This window comes from Pelodiscus sinensis, chromosome 3 (assembly GCF_049634645.1).
Source record: "Pelodiscus sinensis isolate JC-2024 chromosome 3, ASM4963464v1, whole genome shotgun sequence".
Classification (NCBI taxonomy): Eukaryota; Metazoa; Chordata; order Testudines; family Trionychidae; genus Pelodiscus; species Pelodiscus sinensis.
In genome coordinates this window covers 98969120-98995715 of record NC_134713.1, presented here as the reverse complement: position 1 = coordinate 98995715, position 26596 = coordinate 98969120, and the positions used below count along the sequence as shown (strand labels likewise).

General features: G+C 41.2%; 1 protein-coding gene and 1 long non-coding RNA gene across 5 annotated transcripts in view; one reads left to right on the top strand and one right to left on the bottom strand.

Annotated features, from left to right (window-relative positions):
• Window positions 1-219: 219 nt before the first annotated feature.
• Window positions 220-26596, bottom strand: part of ECT2L (epithelial cell transforming 2 like) — a 43919-nt gene continuing 17542 nt past the window's right edge. For 3 of the 4 annotated variants that reach the window (XM_075924292.1, XM_025178010.2, XM_025178002.2), the window contains 12 exons: window positions 26150-26278; window positions 23537-23629; window positions 20940-21146; window positions 19175-19278; window positions 17784-17995; window positions 15447-15594; window positions 13149-13222; window positions 12305-12461; window positions 11439-11504; window positions 6728-6816; window positions 4233-4405; window positions 220-603 (listed from right to left, as the gene is read on the bottom strand). In XM_075924292.1, the coding sequence (XP_075780407.1) occupies window positions 476-603; window positions 4233-4405; window positions 6728-6816; window positions 11439-11504; window positions 12305-12461; window positions 13149-13222; window positions 15447-15594; window positions 17784-17995; window positions 19175-19278; window positions 20940-21146; window positions 23537-23629; window positions 26150-26278 (1580 nt within the window). In that variant the 3' untranslated portion in view covers window positions 220-475. The remainder of the gene's footprint in view (window positions 604-4232; window positions 4406-6727; window positions 6817-11438; window positions 11505-12304; window positions 12462-13148; window positions 13223-15446; window positions 15595-17783; window positions 17996-19174; window positions 19279-20939; window positions 21147-23536; window positions 23630-26149; window positions 26279-26596) is intronic. The other variant, XM_025178008.2, reaches the window with a different exon arrangement.
• On the top strand, window positions 6810-17838 carry LOC142827893 (uncharacterized). The gene is made up of 3 exons (XR_012902689.1): window positions 6810-8613; window positions 9521-9742; window positions 16011-17838. It is a non-coding gene; the product is annotated as an uncharacterized LOC142827893 (long non-coding RNA).

Sequence of the window (26596 nt, the reverse complement as noted above, 5' to 3'; positions counted from 1 at the left end):
GAAAATTGTCACAACCATATATACCTAAGGATACAATTTTAAAAAAAGGAACACACATGAAAAGGACAAATGAAATTTGATTTGTCCTTTTCATATATGTTCCTTTTTTTAATTGTATCCTTTGGTATATATGGTTGTGATAATTTTCTTCCGCTATTTGATCTGAGGAAGTGGGTCTGGCCCACGAAAGCTCATCACCTAATAACCATCTTGTTAGTCTTTAAAGTTCTACATAGTCCTGTTTTTTGTTTCAGCTACACCAGACTAACACGGCTACATTTCTATAACTAATCTTCAGTCTGAGTTAGGCATGATGGTATTCTATGAACTACGATTGAAAGGAATGCTAATTTCTTGGTAATTATGCTAAATTTGAGGAAAAGCTCCTCAGAGTAGGAAACTGCACAAAATAGGTCTGTGTTCAGATAATTAGCATATGCTTACAAGTTAGGCATCTGAAATACTAAGGTGAATCTCAGTTCTTCATGCTACAGTTGATTGCACTTTGCAGTGTGGATAGCCATGTAAATTTGTCATCTTCATCCTCGGTAGAACAAATCCATTTACGTTTTGTGCCTTGTAGAGTAAATGCATTCTTGATATCTGTTAAATAGCGTTTAAAAAGAAAGTAGGCTTTAGTGTATTCATTACTCTTGGTCAATAGGCTATCTAAGGGATAGATAGTAGAATCTTGTAGCTTTACTCTTAAATTCTGACTTAAGGACATAATAAATAACAAAAAAAAAAATTCTGTACAAGCTAATTTAAGAATATATAGAGCTGTATCATGGGAAGCTGATAGAAGACTGCCCATGAAGGTAGATATCACAAGGGAGACACTGGACAGTGTTAAATCAGAAATCTAAGGGTAATGCTGACTTTCAGCCCTACATTGTCTTAAACTGATGCAGAGGCATATTTCCAGTGACCTGCACTGGGCTTTTGGTAGTAGCTATGCTAACTTAATGTAGCTATGAATCTTGTTTTCTCTGTTATCTGCTGGTTACTTAGGGTTTTCAGGATGGGGAGTAGCAGACACAATCATTTCAGTGGGTAGAGATTAGGGTGAGTATGGAGGGGCATTGCTTCCCCAAACTGGATATGTCGCAGAAATTATGCATGGTAATGCCAGATTTTTTTTCTCCCTTTTATTTGGCCCTGCTTTCTCCCTGTGGAGTGAGGCATTGTGTGTTTGGGGTGGGACGGTAGGGGGGCCTGGAAATCAAAATCCGTTTCCCAAAATGAGCTACATAAGGGGAGGGCAATAGAGACACTTATGATCCTCACAGAAGAGCCTCAGCTTGGGTTGTGGTCATTTCAATTTTACTAGCCTATAAAATCAGAGTTGCCCCCAAAACACATGAATTGAGACATTATAATCAGCACTGGTAACACTGAAGAACAGAGTTTTTTCACAAGGGTCTGTACAACATACAGAACTGATGGTGTCAGGCCTAGATGAACGGGGAAGATTACATGTGAGTGGAATGTGCTCGGGCAGATGGGAAAAGGCTTTAGCCATGTATTTGCTTGTGTGCATTGAACGTTTCTGTTTCTCTAAAACCGGGGAGCCATGATTCATAATTGCATAAAAGTGCTTAGTTCTGTTTGTTCAAGAATGCTTTTGTATTCTAATACTGATTTTTAAGTGGTAAACACACCAAGTAAATTGAAACAAAATTAATGGCAACTAATATAAACTGCGTATGTGATCTCAGGGACACTGTAATTTAAGCACCACTAACAATTGGTAAATCCAGAAGCTAGACCTAGACCTACACTTATTAATAATGCCTCTTACCCCCTCCCAATATAGAAGTCAAACTATGCTTATGCATTTCACTAACATGTTTGAAGTGCATGTTACTGATGTTAAAATGCTTTGTATACCAGATTTTATAATGGTTTATGCAGATGTTGTGGCAGTACAAACCTGCAATAACACTTATCTATGGGCACTCCAGTTATTTGCTTTATTGGGCTTAAGAAATCCCCTATAATTTCAAAATGCACTCGAGTGGGGGAGGTTTTCCGGATGCTTACAACTCTAATAACACTCACTAGTGTTAATGAAAGTTTAACCATGCATCAAGAGTATTCCCTACATAGGGACTGTTGATGCAGAATTCAAATACTTCCCCCACTTGATTAGCAGATGACAAAAGATGCTTTCATTAAACAAATGGTAGGAAGAGTTGATTTGATTAGGAACGAACTCAGATACTTCATTATGGTTGAATGGGGAGAAATTTTTTCAGGTACAGGAGTAAAATGTTTTGGATATCATAAATAGTTATCTAAGTGAGAGCTTTTAGATTGTGTAATGAGCAATTCACCTGCTGAGAGGGGAGTTCAATGAGGAGCAATGCAAAGATTAACTCAAGAGGGTGCCCTAATTAGTCCTGTGTGAATAACAGATGTTTTGGATTGCTGGCAATTCTGAAAAATGGAAAAGGTACTGTTCAACTTTTTAAAATGTTCAGTGAATCAAATCCTAGATTGTTATTGGAGTGTATGAAGTATTGTGCTTAAGCCAGGGGTTCTCAAACTTTGTGATACCGTGACCACCCCTCTAAGTTGCTCGCGACCCCTGGGGGGTCGGGACCCACAGTTTAAGAAACACGGGCTTTGCTGGACCCCCCCAGCAGACCAGGGGGACAGGAGCAAAGCCTTGGAGCATGCCCGCAGCGGGACAGCCAAGGCGTGCTTGGGCTGTCCCGCTGCGGGCGTGCTCTGCAGCTTTGCTCCTGTCCCCCTGGTCTGCTGGGGAGGTGGGTGCAGCTAGTGCCCCCCCCAGCAGACCAGGCTTTTCTTGCCTACCCCTGGGGTAGAGCATCTGGGGGCTGCCGGGTTGGTCCCGCAGCGCTGCTCCAGACCAACCCGGCAGCACCCCAGCTGCTCTGCCCCAGGCGTCCCCAAGTCAGCCACTGCTGAAACTGACCAACGGCTGACTACAGGAAGCCCCAGGCAGAGTTGCTCTGCCCCAGGCTTCCTGGAATCAGCCGCTAATCAGTTTCAGCAGCAGCTGATTTGGGAACGCCTGGGTTTCTTAAGTTGAATCTGTATGTAAGTCAGAACTGGTGTCCAGATTCAGCCGCGGCTGAAACTGATCCGTTTCAGCCGCGGCTGACGCCAGTTCCAACTTACATACAGATTCAACTTAAGAACAAACCTACAGTCCCTATCTTGTACATAACCCGGGGACTGCCTGTACTTGAAACACTGTGAACTAAGGATAGTCTACCAAACAAGTGGAGGAAATATTCTGAACTCTGCATAAACAAGCAACTGCAATAATCAGTGCCTATTCATGGAGTCCTCTTGATGCATGCCTTAGCTTTCATTAACAACTAGAGGAAAAACTCTGCCCTGCTTGTCCATTTTGAAAATGTTCTATCTTTTCTGTGTGTCTCTTATATTCTGGATCCCATGAAAAGTCACCAGTTCCTTCTGACTTCAGGAAAATACTGGTACTGTAATAATGATTGGGTAGCTAATAAGTGGGTGTGGGAGTTGAGCTGATTTACAGCCTTGCATTAGGAATGTGGCTGATTGCTGTCTCCCTTTGTATGTTGACTTTTACTTTGGCTCATGTTTTCTTACCCTTCCATGGGTGGATGATGATGATAGCCTTCTCCTGGCTAAAATGACATGGTATTTGAGGCAGAGGGTTTTAATATTTTAAAACACATGCACACAGTTTTAATTATATGGGATATGCATAGAGAGAGAGCCACCCATGCAAGAGAGACTCTGCAGTAGTTTTTAACTTAATTGCCAATTAACTGAAATTAGTATGTTTGTACATGGGAGTGTAGATGCTTCACAATTATTTGTTCTGGGATTTACACAATTGATTTGCTACATACTTCATGATTGTGGCTTCTCCAGATCAACATGTACAAATATAAACAATTGTTGTTGTTTTTAAAGGTTTTTTAGATTAATATGGCTACCCCTCTGAGACTTGTAAATGTACAAACATGTTAGTTATGTCCAGTTATTTGGCAGTCAAACAGAACTTTAAAAAAAAATCTTCAGTGTAGATGGACCATAAGCCAGAACTCTGTAATGACCAGAACTACTCAACACGGATCATCATGTTCATATTGCTTCTTATTTAGGACAAACTCACTTGCAATAAAACAAACTAGCAGCAGACTATAGCCCGCAGAATGGAACAGTTTAAACCGACCTATAAGTGACCATTGTAGGAATGTTACAAAACGTACATTTTGTATGTGGAATGTCTTCTACAACCAGCCTGTGAAGAGCTACTGTTGCTAGGAACTGGTAAGTTGTTTTGGGGGTCCGTTCAAATGGTATATAGGAGATGCGACGGTGTGAAATAACAAGTGCATCATTGAAAAGGAAAAGGCGAAGATCGTGGATATGTTCATAGAGCCTATCAAAAGGAAAAACATTACTTATATGCTTTACATTGAGAAATATCTGGAAATCTAGAGGCTTCTGAGAACTAATGTAGCTACATCAGAGTTATCCAGTACTGCTACAGTATATTAATATTTTTTCCTGTCTCTTTTAAGTAAAAATAATTTTTAAAGGTTTAGTAATCTAGGGAAGATTATCTGACCTTCAAAAAGAAAGTCTGGAAGATGGAATCTTTAAGTTCTATATATTAATTTACGTTGCAAGTAAAATACATATAAGGCTACAGATCCAGTTGTGAGTTCTGGTAAACCAATATTCAAGCCTCATTCTAATAGCTGGTTATAAGAATCTCTGCAGCTAAGAGTTGGGGGATACCTAATTGTTATCCGCATAGGCTTCAAATTTTGTACAGTATTGCTTGCTTCATTCAATTTGGTTTTTAATTTAACTTCCTAATGACTTTCAGCTGAACTGAGACTGCACCTACTGAGTCAAATTAGGACTTCCAGCCTTTGGGAAGAGGCTGTTCTTTAAATGAAAGCTTTTTGGCTACTCTGTACTGTTAACAATGAAGGGATGGAATCTGAGTTGTCCTTTGCCCTGTTTTCAATAGAATTGTAGCTTCACTACAACTAGCTTTCTCTTCTTATCAAGACTGCGTCCTTCTGTCTTCTGTTCTTGACATTGCCAACATGTTGCAAGTTTACATAAGTAGATTTAAAAGAGCTCTCATATTTATGTAACAAGAAATACAAAATTATACTTCTAATATACCTCTTTCAATTTAGGTACATGTTTTTATGGAATTACTTTGGTTGGAACTAAGCTGTTTAAATTGCATTTTCCTCTCACTGATATCTTCCTTTACATGTTTGCTATTCACACTCTGCACTTAAACACTAATTTAGAAGACCTTTGAACAGGAGTATTCTGCTATTCTTACAGTATACTGCTCTAGTCATAGTTGCATAATATTGCATGTTGCTGTAGAATAAAGCAGAAAAAGGGGCAAGCTCTTACTAAAACCAAAAACTAAAACAGCAAACAGCAGCAAAAGATGCAGAAAATGACCCAATAAGTGAACTGTTTTTGTAGACTTTTCTCAGGTTTTCACTAAAGATGTTAAATATCAAGTAATTTAGTACTTGAATAGTCAGTGGAATTTCCATTGACTACTCAAATAGTTGATAGGCACTTATGCACTCCTCCTTTGAAATGTACAAGAGCCCCAGCTGGGGCTCTTGTACATTTCAAATGAGGAATGCGGAACTCCGTGTGCACCCTGGGGCCACCAGAAAGTCTTGCTGACTCCAGGCTGCACATGGCATGACAGCTTTGAAATATACAGGAGTCCCCAGCAGGGGCTCTTGTGCATTTCAAAGGGGAAGCGCCCACATGTAGGCTGGGGTCAGTGCGGGACTCCTCAGCTGATCCCAGGCTCCATGCAGCATTTCCATGGAACCTGGGATCAGCTGAGGAGTCCCCAGCTGACCTAGGCTCCATGCAAATACTGTGGCAGCGTTTCAAAGGAGCAGTGCCACATGGAGCCCAGGGTCAGCTCCATGCGGCACTGCTTTGAAATGCCAAGGTGGTGTTTGAGGCAGTGCCACACAGCTTAGCCTGGATCAGCTGTGCAGCACTGCTGCTTTGAAATACCCCCTTTGCTGCCTCGATCTGATAGAGGCAGCAAGGCGGGGGGGGGGGGGGGGGGAATCTATTAGTTGACTCGACTATCCAATAAGCATTTCCATATTGGATAGTCAACTAGTCCTTAACAGCCTTAGTGTGCACCATTAGCAGGCCTGAGTCACATGATTTTTTTTCTAATTTTTACAGATCATACAAAGCTGACAAGGGTGGCTGTTGCCAGCATCAGCCTAAGTAGTAGTATCATCGCTCTGGTCAGTTAATTTCTGTCTTCACAGTTGAGAGAAAAGAGTCTGTTCGAAAAGAAATTTGGAAAGAGTTTGTTCTTTAGTTACTGTGGCCTTGTTCAGCCACACGGGCAACCCAATTTGTGTATGAACCTAATTATTACCCAACCTGAGTGTTAGTTCAGTGCTGCCGTACAGTTCACAAAAGGAAAACAAGCAGAATGCAATTTTCTACCACTCCCTGTTGGAAGTTGATGAAAGATGACCACTTCATGCTAATGACTGATCTCTCATCAGTGCTCCAAAGGAATATGTAACTCATGCACTTTTTCTACTCCAAAAGTTCCTTGGAGACATTAGTAAGGTCCTGGGACAACTTCTTTCCAACTCCAAATTAGCAACCAATTCCTGTGAGGTCTAATTTCATTTCCCCTTGGATATAGTTTAATATATTTGCTTACCTGAATGAAACACAGATTTCCTCAGAACAGCAGCTAAACTGGATTACATCTTGTACCATGATCAGATACCTGTTGGGTTCTAATAAATTCTGTGAATTAAACATTGCAGGATTAAAAGCCATGGAAACCAAAGTTTGGTTTTGGGGATTATCCTGATGTTAATTATAAAATTAAGCCACAAAGCTGACAATGAGTTATCACAAAGTTAGTTACCTATTTTTGGTTTTATAAATTAAGTCTCTTCTAGGGCCAGAATTTCTCTGAGCACTGCCTTTAAAATAGTATTAAAATATGGTCAGATATCTTTTGGGTATTCACCAGATACAGAAAACTATCTTCTTCAAATTGACTTCTCCTGAAATATCTCAACTGAATTAGACATTTATATGGCTGAGTTAGTCACCACTTGATTTCCACTTTTTAGCACATTTAATTAACTTTATAAGTTTCAGAGGGGTAGCCATGTTAGCCTGTAACTAAAAAAGTTTTTAAAACAACAAATAGTCCTGCAGCACATTAGAGACTTAACAAAAAATGTAGATGGTATCATGAGTTTAATCTGAAGAAGTGGGTTGTGCCCATGAAAGCTGCTGATACCATCTACATTTTTTCATCTCTAAGGTGCTGCAGGACTATTCGTTGTTTAAATTAATTTTGTTCTAGATAAGACTGGCTGAACATTTTGCCAACTATTTTTAAACCAATAGGATTCTTTTTCAATGTGACTTTTTTATATGATGCCTGTTTTCCATATAAATTTTAATCTTTCATCAAACATCCAAAAACTGAAATATTTTGAGCCAAAAATCAAAGTAATTTGGATTTCCTGCTATGGTGACACAAGACTTGTATTTTGATTTCCTCGTTCTCTTACATGGGCTGGCCTCCACCGCAGCCTACATATCTCATAGTGTACCACAGCCAGGGACTCCCATGTTCTCCTCTGAGGAGAGACTACGGTGTACCATGAGGAGCTCGGCCTGTAAAGGAAATTCTTACATGCAGTTTTTGTTCTGGAATTCCCCATGCCAGTCAATTCACAGTAGGACATTTCCCCCATCTCTGTACCAACTAGAGGCCAAGCATATCTTTTGCTCTAAGCCTGAACTACCACTTAGGAAGAACTCCCTGGAACAATAGCTTCCAGAGCAGAAAAATACTAACTATTAAAAAGTGTGAATGTGCTGTTCAATTCAAACCACATGCAGCAGAGCTTTGACATTTAATTTAGGTGTATCCTGAAGAAAAACTCTCTTTGCTTTCAAAGTACTTAAAAAGCAAGCAATAGGCAGAAAAATTCTCCAAAGGGGGCATCTTTGGAAAGGTCCTAAGATGAAAATTCACAGGCCTCTCCATGCAGATAGTGTTCACAGTGGCCTGCAGTAGGATTCAGTTTACCTGGTACTGGTATAGAATTGAAAAGACATTTACAGGTTCTTGGAGCACCTCATTCAGTAACACCAAACACTGCCTTGACCTGGGAGATGAGATTGCTGCTGCTGTTTGATAAAGATGGAAAATCTTGTAGGAGCTTAACAGACCTCTCCATTAGATGTGTGACCTTACTGGCCACAAAATTGTAGCTCTTTTCAGGAAATGCATAATAACTAGAGAGAAATTGTTCGCTGAGGCTTGTACAGCTCTGCCATACACATCATAATTCCTCAAGTAAGTTCAATTCACAACCATCTTATGCACTTTTACTTTCTTAGGATGTTTGGATTCCATCAAGAGGGCAACAATACCACTCTGTATTACATGAGGAAGACTGTGGTGACGTAAGGCTGGAGGCCTGCTTAGTTCACATAACTGCCATGTTTTTTATATGGAAGTGATGTTTCAAGGAGAATATGCCAGTCTCTGAAATCCTTTTGAAGATGCAAATGGTAAGTAGGCAAGAGCCTTTCAGTGGAAACAGAGGGAAGCCTGGTAACTGTGGCTAAGCCATAATTTTATTCAGATTTGTAACACAAAGATCAAGATAACAACAGGAATCAGCATGTTTCCAGAGGACTGATAAGAGCGGTTGTTCTCTAGAACCTTATGTAACAATGAGACATTCTCCTGGGTTTCTTATAATGTAATATGTGTCTAGTCCCTGGCCAACGTTTCCAAAAAATGTTGGGCTAGTGCCCAGAGTGTGTGCCTTCTTGTAAAAACATTACTGTGCTTTGCTTCAGCTAACCTTCCCCTGATTTATGTCTCTAACATGAAGGCCTTCTCTACCCTGCACATTTTGTTGAGAAAATCTGCCTTCGGACAACATCATCTAATCTTCAGTAACTCATAGGTAGACATTTTGTGATTTTGTTTCTTCAGCATTTCAGGAGGGTGACAATCACCATTGAGCGAGGAATTCTAGTTGCATCCTTTTAGGTTCCCAGCTGATGGGTTAGGCAGCACTGGATATTGGGTCAGGATAGGTTCTTCTTATACTGCATTTTGTCTTGTTTGAATGTTAAAAGGAGATTCCAGTTACATCTAAATCAGAACTAAGACCCAAGACCTAAACTTAATGAGACAGTGGTTATAATCACTCTGGTCTGTTCCTTCAAAATTTTCTTTAACCTCTGTTCAGTGGGCAATTAAGGGGTGGAAAGGCATAAAGGCCTTTTAGACCGCTTGCTGACTGTAGCCTCCAAATCCTCATGTACCACCTCTTTTTTCCAACTGGACTTAATGAACCTATTTTCTTTCAAGAGGCTTCCAACCAGGTGTATCCTGTAGTGTGCACTCCCTTAATTTAAGTGTCTTGATGAGCTGCTCAGCCAGGACTTTCCTTTTTCCATTCAGATTCCTGAGGAACAGTGTGGCCTTCTGCCCAGGACACAAACAAGGATGCTACCCAAAGCAGTGCTGAAGGCTTTCTGCCATATCAGTTGTCTTTACCAATTTTCTGAAGAATCATCTGCTGGAAGTGGGCCATCAAGCTCACCCTTTCATAGCATGAGACCGTTTATATTACTCCATGTTGCCTCCTTGGGTCACACCTCCCCAACTCATGTAGAACTCCAGGTATGTTTCTCCCTCTATGGTGCCTAGTATTTGTATTTAGAGCCTGATATCAACCAGCTGTTAAATAGTATTGAGAATGAGATCTAGTACCAGACCTAGATCAAAATATTAAATATATTGATCTTTTGTGATTGCTGTCTGGAAGCGCCAAAAAAAAAAAAAAAGTGCTGAGTATTCCCAGCAGTAGGGGAGTCAGAAATTATTTCAGGTGATTGGCAAATCAGCTGTTTTCTCTTCTGAGAGATTTTCTTGGATGATAGCTTAGAGATATCCAAAAATTGGAGTTTTGGAATGGCTGTAATTGGCTTTTCAATGTAGCTGCTGGGCCTTGTATAATATGATGAGGTCATTGGACCAGGGTACAGACAGAGAAGGATGATCCGGCATTTGGGAATATCTTTGGAGAAGTTGCAAGTCCAAAAAGGGGAGCACTTTATTTGTATCTCTTTGTGGACTTCAGGTCTTAAGTGAACTGCATGCCTTTGTTGCTGTTCCTACTAGTGGAAGCAAACTCCTCAGAAAAGTGGGGAAGGTTCTTACCCTCTGTGCTCTATAAGATTGCCTCCCAAGTTTTCTCAAGGGTTTGAGCTAGAGAGTGGTAAAGGACAATCTTCATAAGTCCCTCAGGAGAACAGTATCCACTTTGATCTCCTGTTGGATCCTTGGAGGCTTGATAGAGAGAGGATGTATTTCCCAGGGCGAGAGATATCAATGACTTCCCCTATACTCCCTCTGGCTGAGTTCAGGCTTGAATAGGAGCTGACTGCACAGAACGATGAGTGAAGCAGAGCTGTTGGAGTCAAGTGACTCTGATACCAGGTCACAGGAGGCCTTGTAATATAATGGTTTGTGGAAAGGGAACATGGACCTTTGTATCTTGCCAGCTGAGAGCAGGAATTTATTCCTCAAACTTTGCCTTCTCTTGGGACTCTGGAGACTATTGGATTTTCTCTGCTTGTTCCTTAAGCAGTGGGAATAGGGCTCCTGTCCCTAAGCGAGAGGCAGGGAGTTTAGAAAAACCTATCTCTTAGTTCTGTGTCACTAAATCTGACCTGATCTCCATATAGGGCACTTCTATTCATCCTGCTCCACTGTCTTGGCTGCACCTCGTGCCCCATGTCAGCTGAGAGCTGGGTTTTGCTGTAGCCTGCTGTCTGTTCCCCTTTTCTGAGAGTGGAGGGGGAGAAAAGGTGCTATCCCTGAAACCCTTCTTACAAGACATCATATATTCAGTTCTGCAGTTTGTGGAGGAAGAAAAGTTTAAAGCCAATGAAGAAACAGACACTTTGCTAAAAACTGTTTAGAAATCCTATCAAAGCACCACTCCAATGGGTGCCTGGCGTGTGCACTGCTTGGAGAGACAGAATTCTGGGGAGTTCATGAGGAATGGTCCTAAGCCCACACTCAGAGCAAAGGTCTTTCCAACAGGAGAAAGTTGTGAAATGCCTCTGGGGATGTCATATTTGTAAAACTCACTCACTCTTGTGGAATTCTATGTACATCAGGTCAAATTAAAGCCTCATTGAGGTAAATGGAAATTAGCCATTTACTTCAATGGGGCCAGAATCTGAATGCTAAAATGAGACTAATAATGGAAGGACTATCAAAATCTGAACTCTCTGATATATAGAGGCTGCTGTAAATCAGAGCTGAAATAAAATGCATTGAGTGTTCTAATGGAAAATTAAGTACTTACAGGACATCCTTGGATGACTCGTTGTGCAGTTATCATGTGCTCATCCCTGCTCGTATTCAGTTTTAGCTAGAAAATAAAGATAAGACCACAAAAAATGGTAAAAAGAAGAGACTTCATTGAGCTTTTATGAGACCTTGATTCATATGTGGGCAGTTCTAGGTGGTACAGTGATATTTGAATTACATAGCAGTTTTGTTAAACTAAGTTCACCCCACTGATTTTTTACCAAGAAAATTACTTGTGTAAAATGAGTCAGACAAAATCCTTCATGTTCTGAAATCCTCTGTTGTGTGTGGAGATTTTTTTCCCATCACTTTCTTAGAGTAAATGTACCAACTGGTAGGTGTTTTCTCATGCCTCATGAGCCAGCTTAGTTTCTTTTCTGTAGAGGAAGATTATCTGTGTAGTTGTTAATGAAGTAGAGGTCATCCATCAGTGAAGAACAGCTAGAGTGCAAGGCCCTCTCATCTCTGGCATTTCCAACAGCATCTCACCATCTAAGAAAACCCGTTATGCAGGTGGTATTCACTGGGGACACTGCCCATTTTTATGCTCCTTTTACACTGCTGCACAAATCTAGTCAAGGATTGGGACTTTATAGAAGTCCAAGACATTTTCAAAGTCCCTCAAAAAGGACTACTCTACTCATAACCCAATGTTTTTATAGAATTCATAGAACATTGTGTCTTTTCCTGTCTTTGAAATTAGAGGGGGAAGCAGCTCTTCCTAGCAAAGGTATCTGAAATGGAAGGCAACTCATGGCCTTAACTCTCTCTCAAATGTCTTGGCTCCTTGTTTTGTCTTATGAGGCACCCACACGAATACCACACTGAAAGGAGAGAACAGAGATATCTCTGATAACAGACCTGATTTATGTATTCCTTGTATTGTTTCATCATCTTTATTGCAGAAGTCAAATCTTCCCGGTCAGCATGTTCTGGAGGAGTGTACAGTCTCAGAGCATAAAGAAGGTTAAGATACTCTTCAAATCTTTTATAAGGACACAGCAGCAGTTCCTGTAGCCTACATTTCAGAGATATAATGCATGCATTAGCTAGGAACCTGACGTATGTATTGTAAGTTATACAGCATGACTTCTAATGGGGACTAGGTTAGCATGACGCTTACAGGATACACACTGGAAAACCGTTCTTTGGCTGACCTGCTAGAACTGGAGAGAGTTGTGGATCACGTATCAGCTTGAAGCAGTGTGCCAAACATGCACACATGATGAGTCTGCCTACTGATTTGAGAAATCTGCTAATCAAATAAGTCTTAACATGTCTGGCTCTCTACTGCAAGAAAGAACACAGCAATTGCTAATGTTCCACTATGACATTGATGCAAAGTCAGAATCCTTTTCTTTAAAAATCTGACCAGTCCCGTCTGACAAACGTCTTCATTGTGTGTGCTCTCACGCCCTTACATTTTGGTAGAGTACCCATGAGAAAGGAAAGATCCTGGAAAATGTCATGAATACTGGATCCATTTAGTCCTACAAGAATTACAACTGAACAGATATTGCACTATGGGCCAACTCATACACCTCCCATGACTAATGTATTTGCACTAAGATTTCATTGACACACTTAATTGTTTATACTGCTTTTTAAATTGAGTTAGGAGGTTGGGATGCTCACAATGGATTGATCCAAAGCCCAGAATTCTGATTTTATGCTATGTCACAGTGTGAATACCACAGCCCCTTACCTCATCATGTTAGTAACAGCAGTCCTATCATGTCTTTTCAAGAAGGCACGGAATAAAGGAATGGTCTCTCTGCACTATGAAAGAAGTTTTACCATCAGTATAACTTGATTGTTAGAGACCAGCCTAATGGAGGTTTTTTAATACTGTAATTAAAATAATTTTATAAAGACTTTTATATTCCCAGCTGTAATAGGACTTTGTACAAAAGTATCCTTTAAAGGGGTATGTGATCCAACAAGAGAAGTAAATATAAATTTCTGTGACACCCCCCTCCCAAGTATATTTTGTCATTTGATTGACTGTGAACAACCCACCAGAACAGGAAATGTGACAGCGTTGAAATCTCTGTTCTTGGGCTGGACAACTTTCTAAACCTTAAAGAGCAAGCGAGCACAAATCTGCTTCCTTGGCAGGAGGAAATAAGGATCATCAGCTTGATAAGCATGGCTCTCAGAGCCAAAGTTTTACCACTCGCAAGGTAACAGTGCGCCACATACTCTGGCATCTACATTCAAGCAAACTAGGGATGTTAAAATGTGTGTAAGTAACCATGTAATTGCTGAAAATTATAGCAGTTACATGTGGAGCGGCAGTCAGCTCCCTAGGAGCTGGTTCGTGCAGGGAGCTGGCTTTTAAGTTGGCTCTCTGCGTGTACCAGCTCCCACCTTTTGCCCTGACCTGCTGCCCCTGTATAAGTAGCAGCAGCGCAGGGAGCCAGGTTTTAAGCTGCTTTCTGTACATACCAGCTCCCCGCTGCCTCCCTGCACTGCTGCCTCTGAATCAGAGGTAGTATTGCGAGAGGGCAGGCAGCTCCCCAGGAGCTGGTGCATGCTGGGAGTCATGTTGGGAGGCAGGTGGCTCCCCGGGAACCAGCTTTTACACCAGCTGCCTGCGTGTACCAGGAGCCAGCATGTAACTGTGAATGTTAACCAATGAGCCCAGGCTCATCAGTTAACCGTTTACATGGTTATACTTTCACATCCCTAAAGCAAGCCTTGTTCCCTGGATTTTATCACCAAGCCTAGAGTTGGAGATCAATGGTGCAGTAGTAATCATCGTGAAGGATCTTTTTAAAGTTTAATGGCACCAATTAAAATGAAAAAGGGGCATAAATGGCTGTCCCGTTAGCTCTGTCAACATTGTGTCTCTTTAAACTCTAGCATCAGTTGTGCTGGAATTATGGACAATTTCTAAATACTACTTCGTAGATTTATAGTAGGACTATACAAGGAAACTGGTAGCTATTAAGATGTCATCTCTCTGCATGCACAATAAGCTTTGAAGGCAGGATGATTATTTAGTTGGAAGACATTGTGTGCGTGTATGCGCGTGCATATGTGTGCATGTGCGTGCAGGGCTGGACTTAACATGAGGTGAACTGAGGCAGCCGGCTCAGGTGCCAGACTGTGGTGGAGGGAAGCACCACTAGGACCCAGAGTGCAGAGCCGGCCCAAGGTACAGGCCAACCGAGCTTCCGCCCAGGGTGCCCCATTATACGTGGCGCCGCGCATGCGACGAGCGCCCGGGACACACGAATGCCTCGGGCCGGCCCTGCCAGAGTGTAGAAAATTGTCTGCTGCTAGTGCATATGTATTCTCTTTGCTCTAGATGCACAGAGATGGTGGAGTGCTGTGCTGGAGGAAGGAGGGCATGAGAGACTTAACAGGCAGGCAGGAGAAAAGATGGCATGGGGGCGTCATTTGAGCTCCCCGCCTCAGGTGCCAAAATGTTGTGGGCTGGCTCTGTGTGTGTCTGTCTGTCTCTATATCTATATCTATATCTATATCTATAAAAAATAAATCTTTGTTTTGGCTCAAATACTTGAATGCATATGAACAATGAGGATTTGCACAAACATACTACAAAAGCTTAGGTTTGCAAACAAACTCCTCTGTATATGCATTAGATTAGGGTATCTGTTCATACAAATTGAGTGCATGGGCATTTCTAAAACTTGATAATTTATATACATCCATGAGAGGTGTTAAATGGCACATTTATTCAGGCAAACTTAACCATATAGGTTTCAAAGAAGCAGTGGCTAAGTCTAAGACCATCATCCTCTTCATTTTTCATAGTTTCTGTAGTCTGACTGATATTTTTCTGAGTTAGATTTTTTTTATATTTCAACATGCAAAGAATATGAATATTGGAATGGATTCCATGGAAATAAACTTAATCTATGAAACATAATTATTCTTCTGTCCAACTAAGTGTGATTATTAGCTAGTGTTTCCAGTGAAATAAATGAACATTAGACTGGCATCTTATGTATTTTCACAGTCATGGAGTACTTACTGTATCAATGGTTTTCAGAATGATAGTGTAGTTGTTGAAGAAGTTTGTGTATGTTTGAAGGTGCCGGCCAAACTGAGTGAATAGTTCACCCAAGCACTGGGTTGGACTCCATTCTTGAACTCTTTCAGTTAGGTCATTTAAAAAATTCCTATATTTGAAATAAAGATATCTTTCTATAGTTTCTTGGACAAATTATTGTTTAACTACATTGTTTCAAGTGTTTAAAAAAAATCCCACTCTAATTTAACTGGATACAATTTTCTTCTTGTTCTATACTGCTGTTTAGAGTTAATAGTAAGCTGTTATAAATTCGCCATGTTTTCATCCCAGAGCTGGCAGTGAAGAGTGACATGGTGTGATTTCTATATCTTTCATAAAGTGCTTTGGGAGCCTTCTGATGACACACACTAAATATAAGTTCTTATTTAAACATTTGGGTTGCCTATAAAATCAACCTTTTGTTACTGCCTTGAAAGATTTACAAAGTTTATCTTTTAGGCTCTCCAAAGTTTTGCATAAGGAAATGCATGTATTTTTTTATTGACAGAATCTCTCTTTTCTCAGGCACTGATGCCCCACTCCCTGTTCCAAGTAGCTCCTATAGCACAAATGACGTTAAACTGTTGCGTAATATTGGCCCTGGGCCTACTTTTAATCATCTGAATTGCAACATTTTTTTTAAACTGGGAGAATGGAAAATGTGTACACAACTTGCAAGAAAAATAAAAAACGTAAGTATGTTGGTTTTAATTTGTAAGATTAATCAGATCTAAATTCCTGGCTTACCCTTATAAAATTGTTAAAAATTGATGCAAGAAGTACAGCTTTTAACCATCTGAACACTTTTAATCTAGGTTAATGGAGCTTTCTTTGATACTTTTCCTTTATTTTTTTACTTAATACCTACATCATCTCAGATGTTTGACAGATATTCTCCTATGGGAGGATAGAGTATTTTAGCTGGTTTTTTACCTAAGCTTTGAGTTCTTACAGATTTTATTTATCTAGAGGTTTAAAATTGACCTTTTAAATCTTTTTTCAGTAACGAGCTCTAGCTTACATTCTTTTGATGTCTTTTATTATGTAACCTTGCTTATTCAACTCATAGCTTTCCTTGCAATCTATTCCAAATCATGTTTATTTCACTCTTGTCTCTTCCTTTCCGTTTGTAGACATGCAGTAGTTGTCACTGAAATGATTTTTTTAAAATCTTTTTTACTGGAGTTGGGCCTGAAGCAAAAACATGGATCTGATTCTGATCTCACCTTCATATGTCTAATGTAAGCTGAATCAAGACTGCAGTAAAAACAATTCTTGAAGTTTAGGATTCAGAATCCAGATCTAAAGTTTGGGTTGCCCAACTCTGACCCACTAGGTTTGAACTATGAGCTTTGAGATCTGGAGTTTAGTTTGCAGAATCATGACTTAGAGAGGGGCTCAATCAGCTGTATGCTGTGAACTCCTTTGCCAGTGCGTAGCCTTTCTGATTTCAGAGAGGGCTCTGTGTAGATTCAGGATCTGCCCCATTCAGATATGATTGCAGGATCAGAACCTTCATTATATCTGACACTTCAAGTATATTAAGACTTCAAAGGGATATTTGTAGATTAGAACAAGATTCCAGTTTTTCATCCTGCATATTACTATCACTCTCACTGATAAATACCTAGCACTTACAAAGCATGCTTTTATAGCTCTCAAAGCCTTTTCATATGTGATAAATATGGCTTCCAATTTGAAAAATATGGGGAAACAGAAGCAGTGATAAGTGAGTATCACACAATGAGTCTGACACAGAGCTGGGAATGCCCCCTGGACTCCCAACTTTTATTCAAGTATCTTGTTCTCTGGACTATGCTGCCTCCACAATGTATACCCCTTTTTATCTTAGTACTGTGCCTTCCCACAGGGTTGAGCATTTTCTTCTCTATCTCTAGTCAGATATGATTGTATACTTTTGTAGCACTCAGTGTAAAATCTACCATAATTTTACCAAAACCGAAACCGTTTTAATTGTTCATGTTAATAGTTTGGTCATATTCTGCAAAGCTATATGTACCTGTGCATGGAGGTACAGAAAGGTCAGTAATTAGCAATACCATTACTTTCTAAAATCATCTGCCTGAAAAGTCAGTCATGCAAGCAAGATTGGACAGATAGCTGTTAATCAAGTCGTGTCCCTCAGCCAGGAGTTTGGTGTCATGTACTGGACAATCTTTCTCTTCATCAAAGAACATGCACAGATGCAGCAGATGGTGCTAACCAAAGATTTGGTTTTTGTTTAACCCAAAATATTTAATCGCTTAGTAAATTTAAAATATAGCTTATAGAACATACCTATTGAGTTGTAAGGCATCCAAGATATCAGAGAAGATTATTTGAACATTAGCATGACTTAGGATGGCTCGATTTGATCCTAATGCTGCTTTTAGTGGTATAACATAAACATTCCTCACGGTTTCCAGCATGTGCACATAGTTCTTCTCACTTGTCAGGAGCTCCCAGGCGCATCTAGTTCGTCTGTCTGCAGTGTCCTTCTGAAGTTTATCCTACAATCAGAGCATGGAGAATAAGTTAGCCGAGGTTCTTTACACAGCTTTACAATAAAAAGTCTGTGGCTAAAGGAGGACCAGACAACAATGAAAAGGGGATGGAACATTATACCTGCTTGCACCATTGCAATTTGACCTACTGAAGTTTATTGATAATTTTTCTCTCTACCTCTTCCTTGTCCACAAATGCACATAATGGTGTGTTCTCACTCTTGAAATGTGACCATATGCTTGTTCAACTGCCATCTAACTATATCCCTAGTTAGTATCTCTCCCTTCTCTCTCCCCCACTCTCTGACCCCAGGAAAGAGGGAGACAAATGGTGTCTGTGAATTTATCTAGTTCTTTTTTGAACTCTGTTAGTCATAGTCTTCACAACATCCTTTGTCAAGGAGTTCCACAAGCTCTATTATGTATGAAAAATATTTCCTTTTGTTTGTTTTAAATCTGCTACCTATTAATGTTGTTTGGTGGCCCCTAGTTCTTGTGTTATGGAAACAAGTAAATAACTTTTTTCTTATTTACTTTCTCCACACCAGTCATGCTTTTACAGACTTCTATTCTATCCGATCCTCCCCACCCACCTTAGTCTTCTCTTTTCTAAGGTGAAAAGTTTGTCTTATCAAAGTCTGTCTTTCTTCATTTGGCAACCGTTCCAAACCCTTAGTCATTTTTGTTGCCCTTTTCTAAACTTTTTCCAATGCCAAGCCATCTTTTTTGAGGCAACCACATCTGCACACAGCTTTCAAGATGTGGGTGTACCAAGGATTTATATAGAGGCAATAAAATATTCTGTCACATTCTCTATTCCAATTTTTTTGCAATTTTGTTGCCTAGTCACCTAGTTTTGTGAGATCTTTCAAAGCTCTTCACAGTCTGTTTTGGACTTAACTATTTAAAGCAGTTTGATGGTATCTGTAAATTTTGCCACCTCATTGTTTACCCCTGTCTCCAGATTATTTATGAATAATGTTGGTCTTACTTTGGAGACCTTTGCACCCCTCTGCATATGGGCCCGATTATATTATGTGCTATCTCCAGGAAGTCCAGCTATATTCTTCTCTTGGACCAGATCCTGCACTTCACTTAAGACTAAATTAAGAATTGCCTCTTCTCTTGGAGGGTCTAGAACCCTGAATACCACTTCAATTATTAAAACAGACCAATCTTACTTACGTAGCTTCTTTTTGAAAGCTCAGCTAATTCATCAGTGAACCTCTGGGCTGTTTCTTGATTAGTATGTATGTTGGCACTGTTCATCATACCAAACATAAGCTGACCTGAAAAGACAAGAGCATTAACTGTAAATGAGTCCTTTAAATGGTTATGGTAAGCTTGCTTGATAGTTTCTAGCAAATCTCTATACTCTAGTCAGGTGACATTTTGTTGGGCATCCATAACAAAAGGGAACTTTCAAGGCTTTGTCCACATTGTGGTTTTTAGCCATCAGCGTACCTACAATGATGTGGCTGCACCAGTGCCACAAACATTGCAAAGACAAATCCAGTGTAGACCAGGGCAAAATGTGTGTCTGATCTGAAAAAACACTCTAGACATGACTTTGCCAAGTTCCACATTTGTGTCAATCACAACAGCAAATATGCTCACTTTCTGGGTTTAATAATATATTCTTTACTTGCCACTGCCAGCCACACAAACTCAGCCTGAGATCTCAGTCAAGCAGAGTAGTTTCCTTGGCATTATGCCAGTACAGGCAGTCCCCGACTTACACGGATCCGACTTATGTCGGATCCGCACTTACGAACGGGGCTTCTCACCACCCGTGTCCTCCGGGGCAAGAGAAGCTTCTCCCGGTCTCCCTGGTCTGCTGGGGGGGGTCCAGCAAAGCCGCTGGACCCCCCCCAGCAGACCAGGGACACCCGAGCAAAGCTGCCGCCTGGGCTGTCCCGCTGCGGGCGTGCTCCAAAGCTTTGCTTCCCGTCTCCCAGCAGACCAGGGAGATGGGGAGCAAAGCCTCGGAGCACGCCAGCAGTGGGACAGCCACGGCGCGCCTGGACTGTCCCGCTGCCCGCGTACTCTGCAGCTTTGCTAAGCGTCTCCCAGGTCAGCAGACCAGGAAGACGGAGCAAAGCCGTGGAGGACTTGGGCGGTCCCGCCACCCCGGTCTCCCTGGTCTGCTGGAGGGGGTGGTGGTGCAGCTAGTGCTGCCCCCCCACCAGCAGACCAGGCTTTTCTTGCCTACCCCTGGAGTAGAGCAGCTGGGGGCTGCCGGGTTGGTCCCGCAGCACCGCTCCGGACCAACCCGGCAGCACCCCAGCTGCTCTGCCGCAGGCGTCCTGATTCAGTTGCTGCTGGTCAGTTTCAGCAGCGGCTGAATCAGGACGCCTGGGGCAGAGCAGCTGGGGTGCTGCTGGGTTGCTCCAGTAGCGCCGAGGAGCCGCACTACTGGAGCAACCCAGCAGCACCCCAGCTGCTCTGCCCCAGACGTCCCCAAGTCAGCCGCTGCTGAAACTGACCAGCGGCTGACTACAGGAAGCCCCAGGCAGAGTTGCTCTGCCCCAGGCTTCCTGGAATCAGCCGCTGATCAGTTTCAGCAGCAGCTGACTTGGGGACACCTGGGTTTCTTAAGTTGAATCTGTATGTAAGTCAGAACTGGCATCCAGATTCAGCCGCGGTTGAAACTGATCAGTTTCAGCAGTGGCTGACGCCAGTTCCGACTTACATACAGATTCAACTTAAGAACAAACCTACAGTCCCTATCTTGTACGTAACCCGGGGACTGCCCGTATATGAAAATCTCAGACCTATGACAACTTTAAATATTATTGTCTAAATACAGAGATTGGAGCAGAAAACAACTTTGAGTTGTGATGGTTCCATGACCCGTGGAGGGGCGGGCAGAGATTTCAAGTATTTCTTGCTGTTTTTGAGAGGGTACTTATTTTATAAGTGTTAAAATAGGAAAAAAGACACATCTTACCAATAATCCTGCCACTAATGTTCTTCTGCAGCTCACTTAAATATGGTTTCATCTGCTTCCTGACAGATTTCAGTGTCTCTTCCAGGAGCTCTGTCAGTCTGAGCCATATCTGTAGTTTTACTTCAGTGAAGTAGGTGGAGATGGGAGGTCCATCTTTCTGTTTTCCCAGCCAGTCACTAAGGACTGATATTTTTATACTCACTGAAACTGGTAGATGTAACCATTGCCCTTTGTTTAGTATAAATGTAATAAACAATCAAGCTCTTTTATGGAATGATTAACAAACAATAAGATCCAAAAGTCAGGCACATGGCAAGGTTTGGGTAGAAGTTGAACCATGTAGCCTCAGGGGTTTCCCTAGATACTGATAAAATAAAGCAGGAGCTGGGGTACTGATTTTCTAGAGCTATGTGCCAGAGAGAAGCAGCAAAGACAGAGGGAGTAAAAAAGCTAAGCATATTTAGATTGGGGGGGGGGGGGAGTCTGAGAGCATGAGCATTTGAGCAGAGTACTACCTGAAAGACTTAGAACCATGATTAAAGAAGCTATCTCCTGTTTGATTCCTACTGTGTTCAAGGAAACAAGACTGTACATTCTTTTACTCCTGGAGAACTGAGAGCCACTGTGCAAAGGCAGAGTTCATGCCTAGCACAGATTTTCTTTGGTAGAAAATACATTCTGCCCAAGAAGTCCTGCAGTTCTGCCTTTCACCTACCAGACGCTGCTGTGGCACCAGAACAGCCAGCTGACCTCCAGCAACAGCTAGCAGCCAGTTTCATTCATCACAGTATCTTGCCTGTGGAGTGAGGTTAGAATGGGGTGCACAGAGGTGCAAGTTCAGAAGCGCTAGTGCAGGGCAGGCTCAGGAGCTAGTGGGTGATAGCACTGAGTCAGCTACTGAATGGGGCGGGACTCCAGGGCCGCATGGGAGAAGGGTGGGTAGAAGATTCCAGGGCTACATGAAGATGGCGGCGGTATTGGACACAGGGCAGATGTATCTGATTGGGAGTGGTTCTGGATCAGCTAGGGTCTGCACAAAAGAGGCTCCCTAATTCCCTAACAGTCCCTTCCCTCCCCCAGCAGAAGCTGTTCCATACTTCTCCCACCCACACCCAACAATACTGCAAGTACGCTCCCAGGTTCCTTCCTTCTCTCTCAACTTCTCTATTACCACTCACTCTCCCCAAGCCTTTTCATGGCTTCTGAGGGGTGAGGGAAATGTTTCTGTATTGTAGCTTAAATGGATTGCTCAACATTCTGTATTAACTCGTAAGAAATTTGTCAAAAAACATCGCCTGAATCTTTTTTGGTATCTGTATGGTCACAGACATACTCGCTAATGGGTATTTTGAAATAAATTACCAAAATTGAAACTGGCATGATTATATAATTTTATTTTGACAAATAAAATAGGCAGGATTTTAAAGTATTTACAGAATTTTTAATTCTCCCAGGAGGAGTTGAATGTTTACTTTAAGTTTAAGATGACGCCTAGACTTTGACCTTTCTGATCATCATCATGTTAATCTGACAGACACGTTGCATAATATCAAATGGTCCTAAGCCCTTTCTGAAATTAAATTTTAAAAGTGATAAAATAAAGTAGCCAAAACTACAAACCTGTAGAATAATAGAAGCTGATAGCAAAGTTCATCTAATCTAGCCCCCTGCCAAAATGCAGGATTTGTTGTAGCAAACCCATCCAAAATGGATGGCTATCTAGCCTCCTTTTGAAAACCTCCCATGAAGGAATTTTCACAACCTTTGTTGGTAGTCTATTCCATGTTCTACTGTTTTTGCAGTTGACTTTTTTTCTTTAGATTTTCTTCTAAATTTGTAATGCTGTAATTTGAACCCACTGCCTCTTGTTATGCCTGAGGGGGAAGAGAACAAGTTTTCTCCATCTTTTTATGGCAGCCCTTCAAATATGTGAAGGCTGCTATCGTGTAAATCTGTAATTTGATTTTATAGAATTACACTGAGTCTTTAGAAAAACAATCATAGGCATTTAAAATTGGTCAAATACCAGCATCCTTCCTCTACACACCCTACTTCTACCCCTCATTTTCCAGAAGCAGATTTATAATAATTTTATTTTGCTTTTATCATATAATTCTTACATTCCTTATGGGAAAAATAAGTGCCTTTATTTTAAAGATGTGAAACTATTTTTCTCTTATTTGGAAATGACTCAGTTTCTCCAAGTCATGTAAAATGTGGCCAAATACCAGATGTCACCTAGTGTCACATTATTGGATTTTAAAGGTCATTGCTGCATCCATGCGGGGGAGGAGGCAACGGGTGCCCCAAAAGTCTATACAAAGGGGGCTGAACATTCTTTGTCTAATGCTTTGACAGAATTTTCCAGCATCAACACAGAGTACATATTTATAACTCCACATATAGATATTATACAAGTACATGAATAGCATATACAGAATCAGTAGAATATAAACTTTCATGTGACACCACACAGCCCCCTTTGTATAGACTTTTGGTACACCCACCCCTCCCATGGGAGCAGCAATAACTTTTAAATCCAGTAACGTGACACCTAACTCCCTTTATACATCCATTTAATAACTTTCTGTACTTACTGTGCTGAAAAGATCCAGTGGCAATTCCTGTGGGGGTTCTGAAGAGCACACCAGTTAGATGAGTCAGCTTGGAAAGGACTTCCATCCCTGCCTCTGCAAAGTTGCATTATTTTTTTTCTAGTTCATAAAACTAAACTATTTACATCACTAAAATATTGCAGTCAATACAGTTCACTACCCAATTTTTTCCCTCCATGCTGCTCTAATTATTCTGAGACCAAAAGGAGTCTAAACTTTTTTTTGAGGCTGGAAGAAAATTTCATGTATTTGTTATTCAACAAGACTTTCTCTAGTTTTTATCATATTATAATTCTGAAAACTCTGCTACGTTTACCGACAACGTGAAAGATGCACTATCTATCTTAACAAAATTACACCGACGAAACAAAATGACACTGAAACAATCACATCCACTAACATGGGCATGAAACTAGAAAAATTGTTTTTGGCAGGAGATCTCTAAAGAAAAATAACTCCAGTTTAGTTCCAATGTCAATGAGGAGATATACATTGGAACAAAAAACAGGACTATGCGGCACTTTAAAGACTAACAAGATGGTTTATTAGGTGATGAGCTTTTGTGGGCCAGACCCACTTCCTCAGATCAAATAGTGGAAGAAAATGGTCACAACCATATATACCAAAGGATACAATTAAACAAATGAACACATATGAAAAAGACAAATCAAATTTCAGAACAGAAGGGGGATGGGGGGAGGAGGAAGGTAAATGTCTGTGAACTAATATTAGAGGTGATAATTGGGGAAGCTATCTTTGTAATGAGTAAGATAATTAATGTCTTTGTTTAAACCTAAATGTAAAGTGTCGAATTTAAGCATGAATGACAGTTCAGAGGATTCTCTTTGAAGTGTGGTCTGAAAAGGTCTTTGAAGCAGGATGCAGGTAATCAAGTCGTTGAGACAATGTCCTTTCTGGTTGAAATGGCAAACTGTTTTTTCTTTGTGATCCTGTGATATACATTGTGGCTACGTCTACACTGGCCCCTTCTTCGGAAGGGGCATGCTAATTTTGAAAGTGGGAATAGGGTAATCCGCGGGGGATTTAAATATCCCCCGCGAGATTTAAATAAACATGGCCGCCGCTTTTTTCCGGCTTGGGGAAAAGCCGGAAAAAAGCGTCTAGACTGGCCCAATCCTCCGGAATAAAGTAGGAATAAGAGATCCTCCGGAATAGGGCTTTATTCCGGAGGATCGGGCCAGTCTAGACGCTTTTTTCCAGCTTTTCCCCTAGCCGGAAAAAAAGCGGCGGACATGTTTATTTAAATCCCGCGGGGGATATTTAAATCCCCCGCGGATTTCCCTATTCCCACTTTCAAAATTAGCATGCCCCTTCCGAAGAAGGGGCCAGTGTAGACGTAGCCCGTGAGTTTGTGGGATCTCTGAGAAGAAGTGTGTGAAATAAAGATGTACGAGCTTTGAGGGTCTTTGTATCTTATTCTTTCCAAGAAAACACAATAGGAGTGGAACTACTCTATTTCTTGTAGAGATCTGCTTGATGCCAACTAGGGGATGACTGTGCAAGGCTGAGCAAATGGGAGATGTGGGTCAGCACCTTGCCAAGATCAGCCTTCGATATCTTGCAAATAGACTGATGTAATTGAAAGTAATCAGAGCAATAGAATACATCACCCTCTTCACAGAGCTCAGCAGCTGTGTGAAACTAGTCTGCTTTCTAATTAACTAGTGTGCTGAGTTATCATAGCAGTAGGAGATTGTCATGGGTACTCACCCTGTGGGAAACTTTGGCTTTTTCTGCAAAAGAAAAAACATTCAGGCTATGCCTACGCTCGCGACTTCTTGTGCAAGTAATATGCAAATGAGGCTGTGTGGAATATCGGTGAGCCTCATTTTCATACCTAATGAGCCACCATTTTTTTCAGAAGAGGCTCTTGCACAAGGAGCATCTACACTGCCCCTTCTTGCTCACGAAAAGCCCTTTTGCGCAATGCCGTTCTTCCTGAAAAGTAATAGGTGTAACGGCATAGCGCAAGAGGGCTTTTCTTGCACAAGAAGGGGCAGTGTAGACACTCCTTCTTGCGCAAGAGCCTCTTCTGAAAAAAATGGTGGCTCATTAGGTATGCAAATGAGGCTTGCCGATATTCCATGCTTAGCCTCATTTGCATATTACTCGCGCAAGAAGCCACGCGTGTAGAGACAGCTTCAGACAGTCAAAGATTTCTACTCTGAAAAACGTGGTTTATGAAACCAAATTGAAAAGTAATGTTTTAGCTTGGTTTATCATTAAACTGTCTCCTCCTTTGTAAGCCAGGCTTCTTGGCTGGACTATGTCCCATGATGCACTACAATCATCTCCCTTGCACAGCAGATGCCCATACTTGTGGTGGATCATGAGCGATGTTGTCTAGCTCTGGAGCTGGGCCCACAGACAATGGGAACAAGAGGCAAGGCACCCAAACTACAAATCCCATAACTTTTCAGGCATTCAGATTTCTCACCAAAGTAAAAATTGTCACTATGTTGTAAACCTGATTTTTCTGCTAACATGAATTTCAACAAGCCTTACTCAGCAGTGATCAAGGAGACAAGAGAGTGGGAGATTCTCCGTCATGACTGAAGGTCAAACAAAACTGACCTGATGCTGCTAGAGGCACAAAGATGTCCACCCGGCCACCTTCTTCTGGAGAGATGACGCAACCACTTAGCTTCTCCCAAAATTCTCTCACTTCAGGACTCAGAATGTTCTTAATATTGATTCTGCAGCCTGAAAAACATTTACATAAGTCAATGAAAGAAAATTTCCATGATTTTAATTCTGCTCAAAATTCATCCTTCCTATATTCATATCATTACTTCTCTTCTCAGGACTTAACACTCTTCCCCAAAATCTGTCTTCAGGGCAATGAACTAACTTTCAAAGATGAGAGATTTCTTGTCTTCCAATTCTTTAGTACCTTCTCTCCTCTCTCTTGTCTCTCCCTTCTCTAAATTTATTTTCCATGTACCATGTGTTACTCTCTCTGGCTATTACTTTTTTCTTTGCTCCTTCTGTGTCTCTTTGTTTCTTTCTCATCTTCTTTTA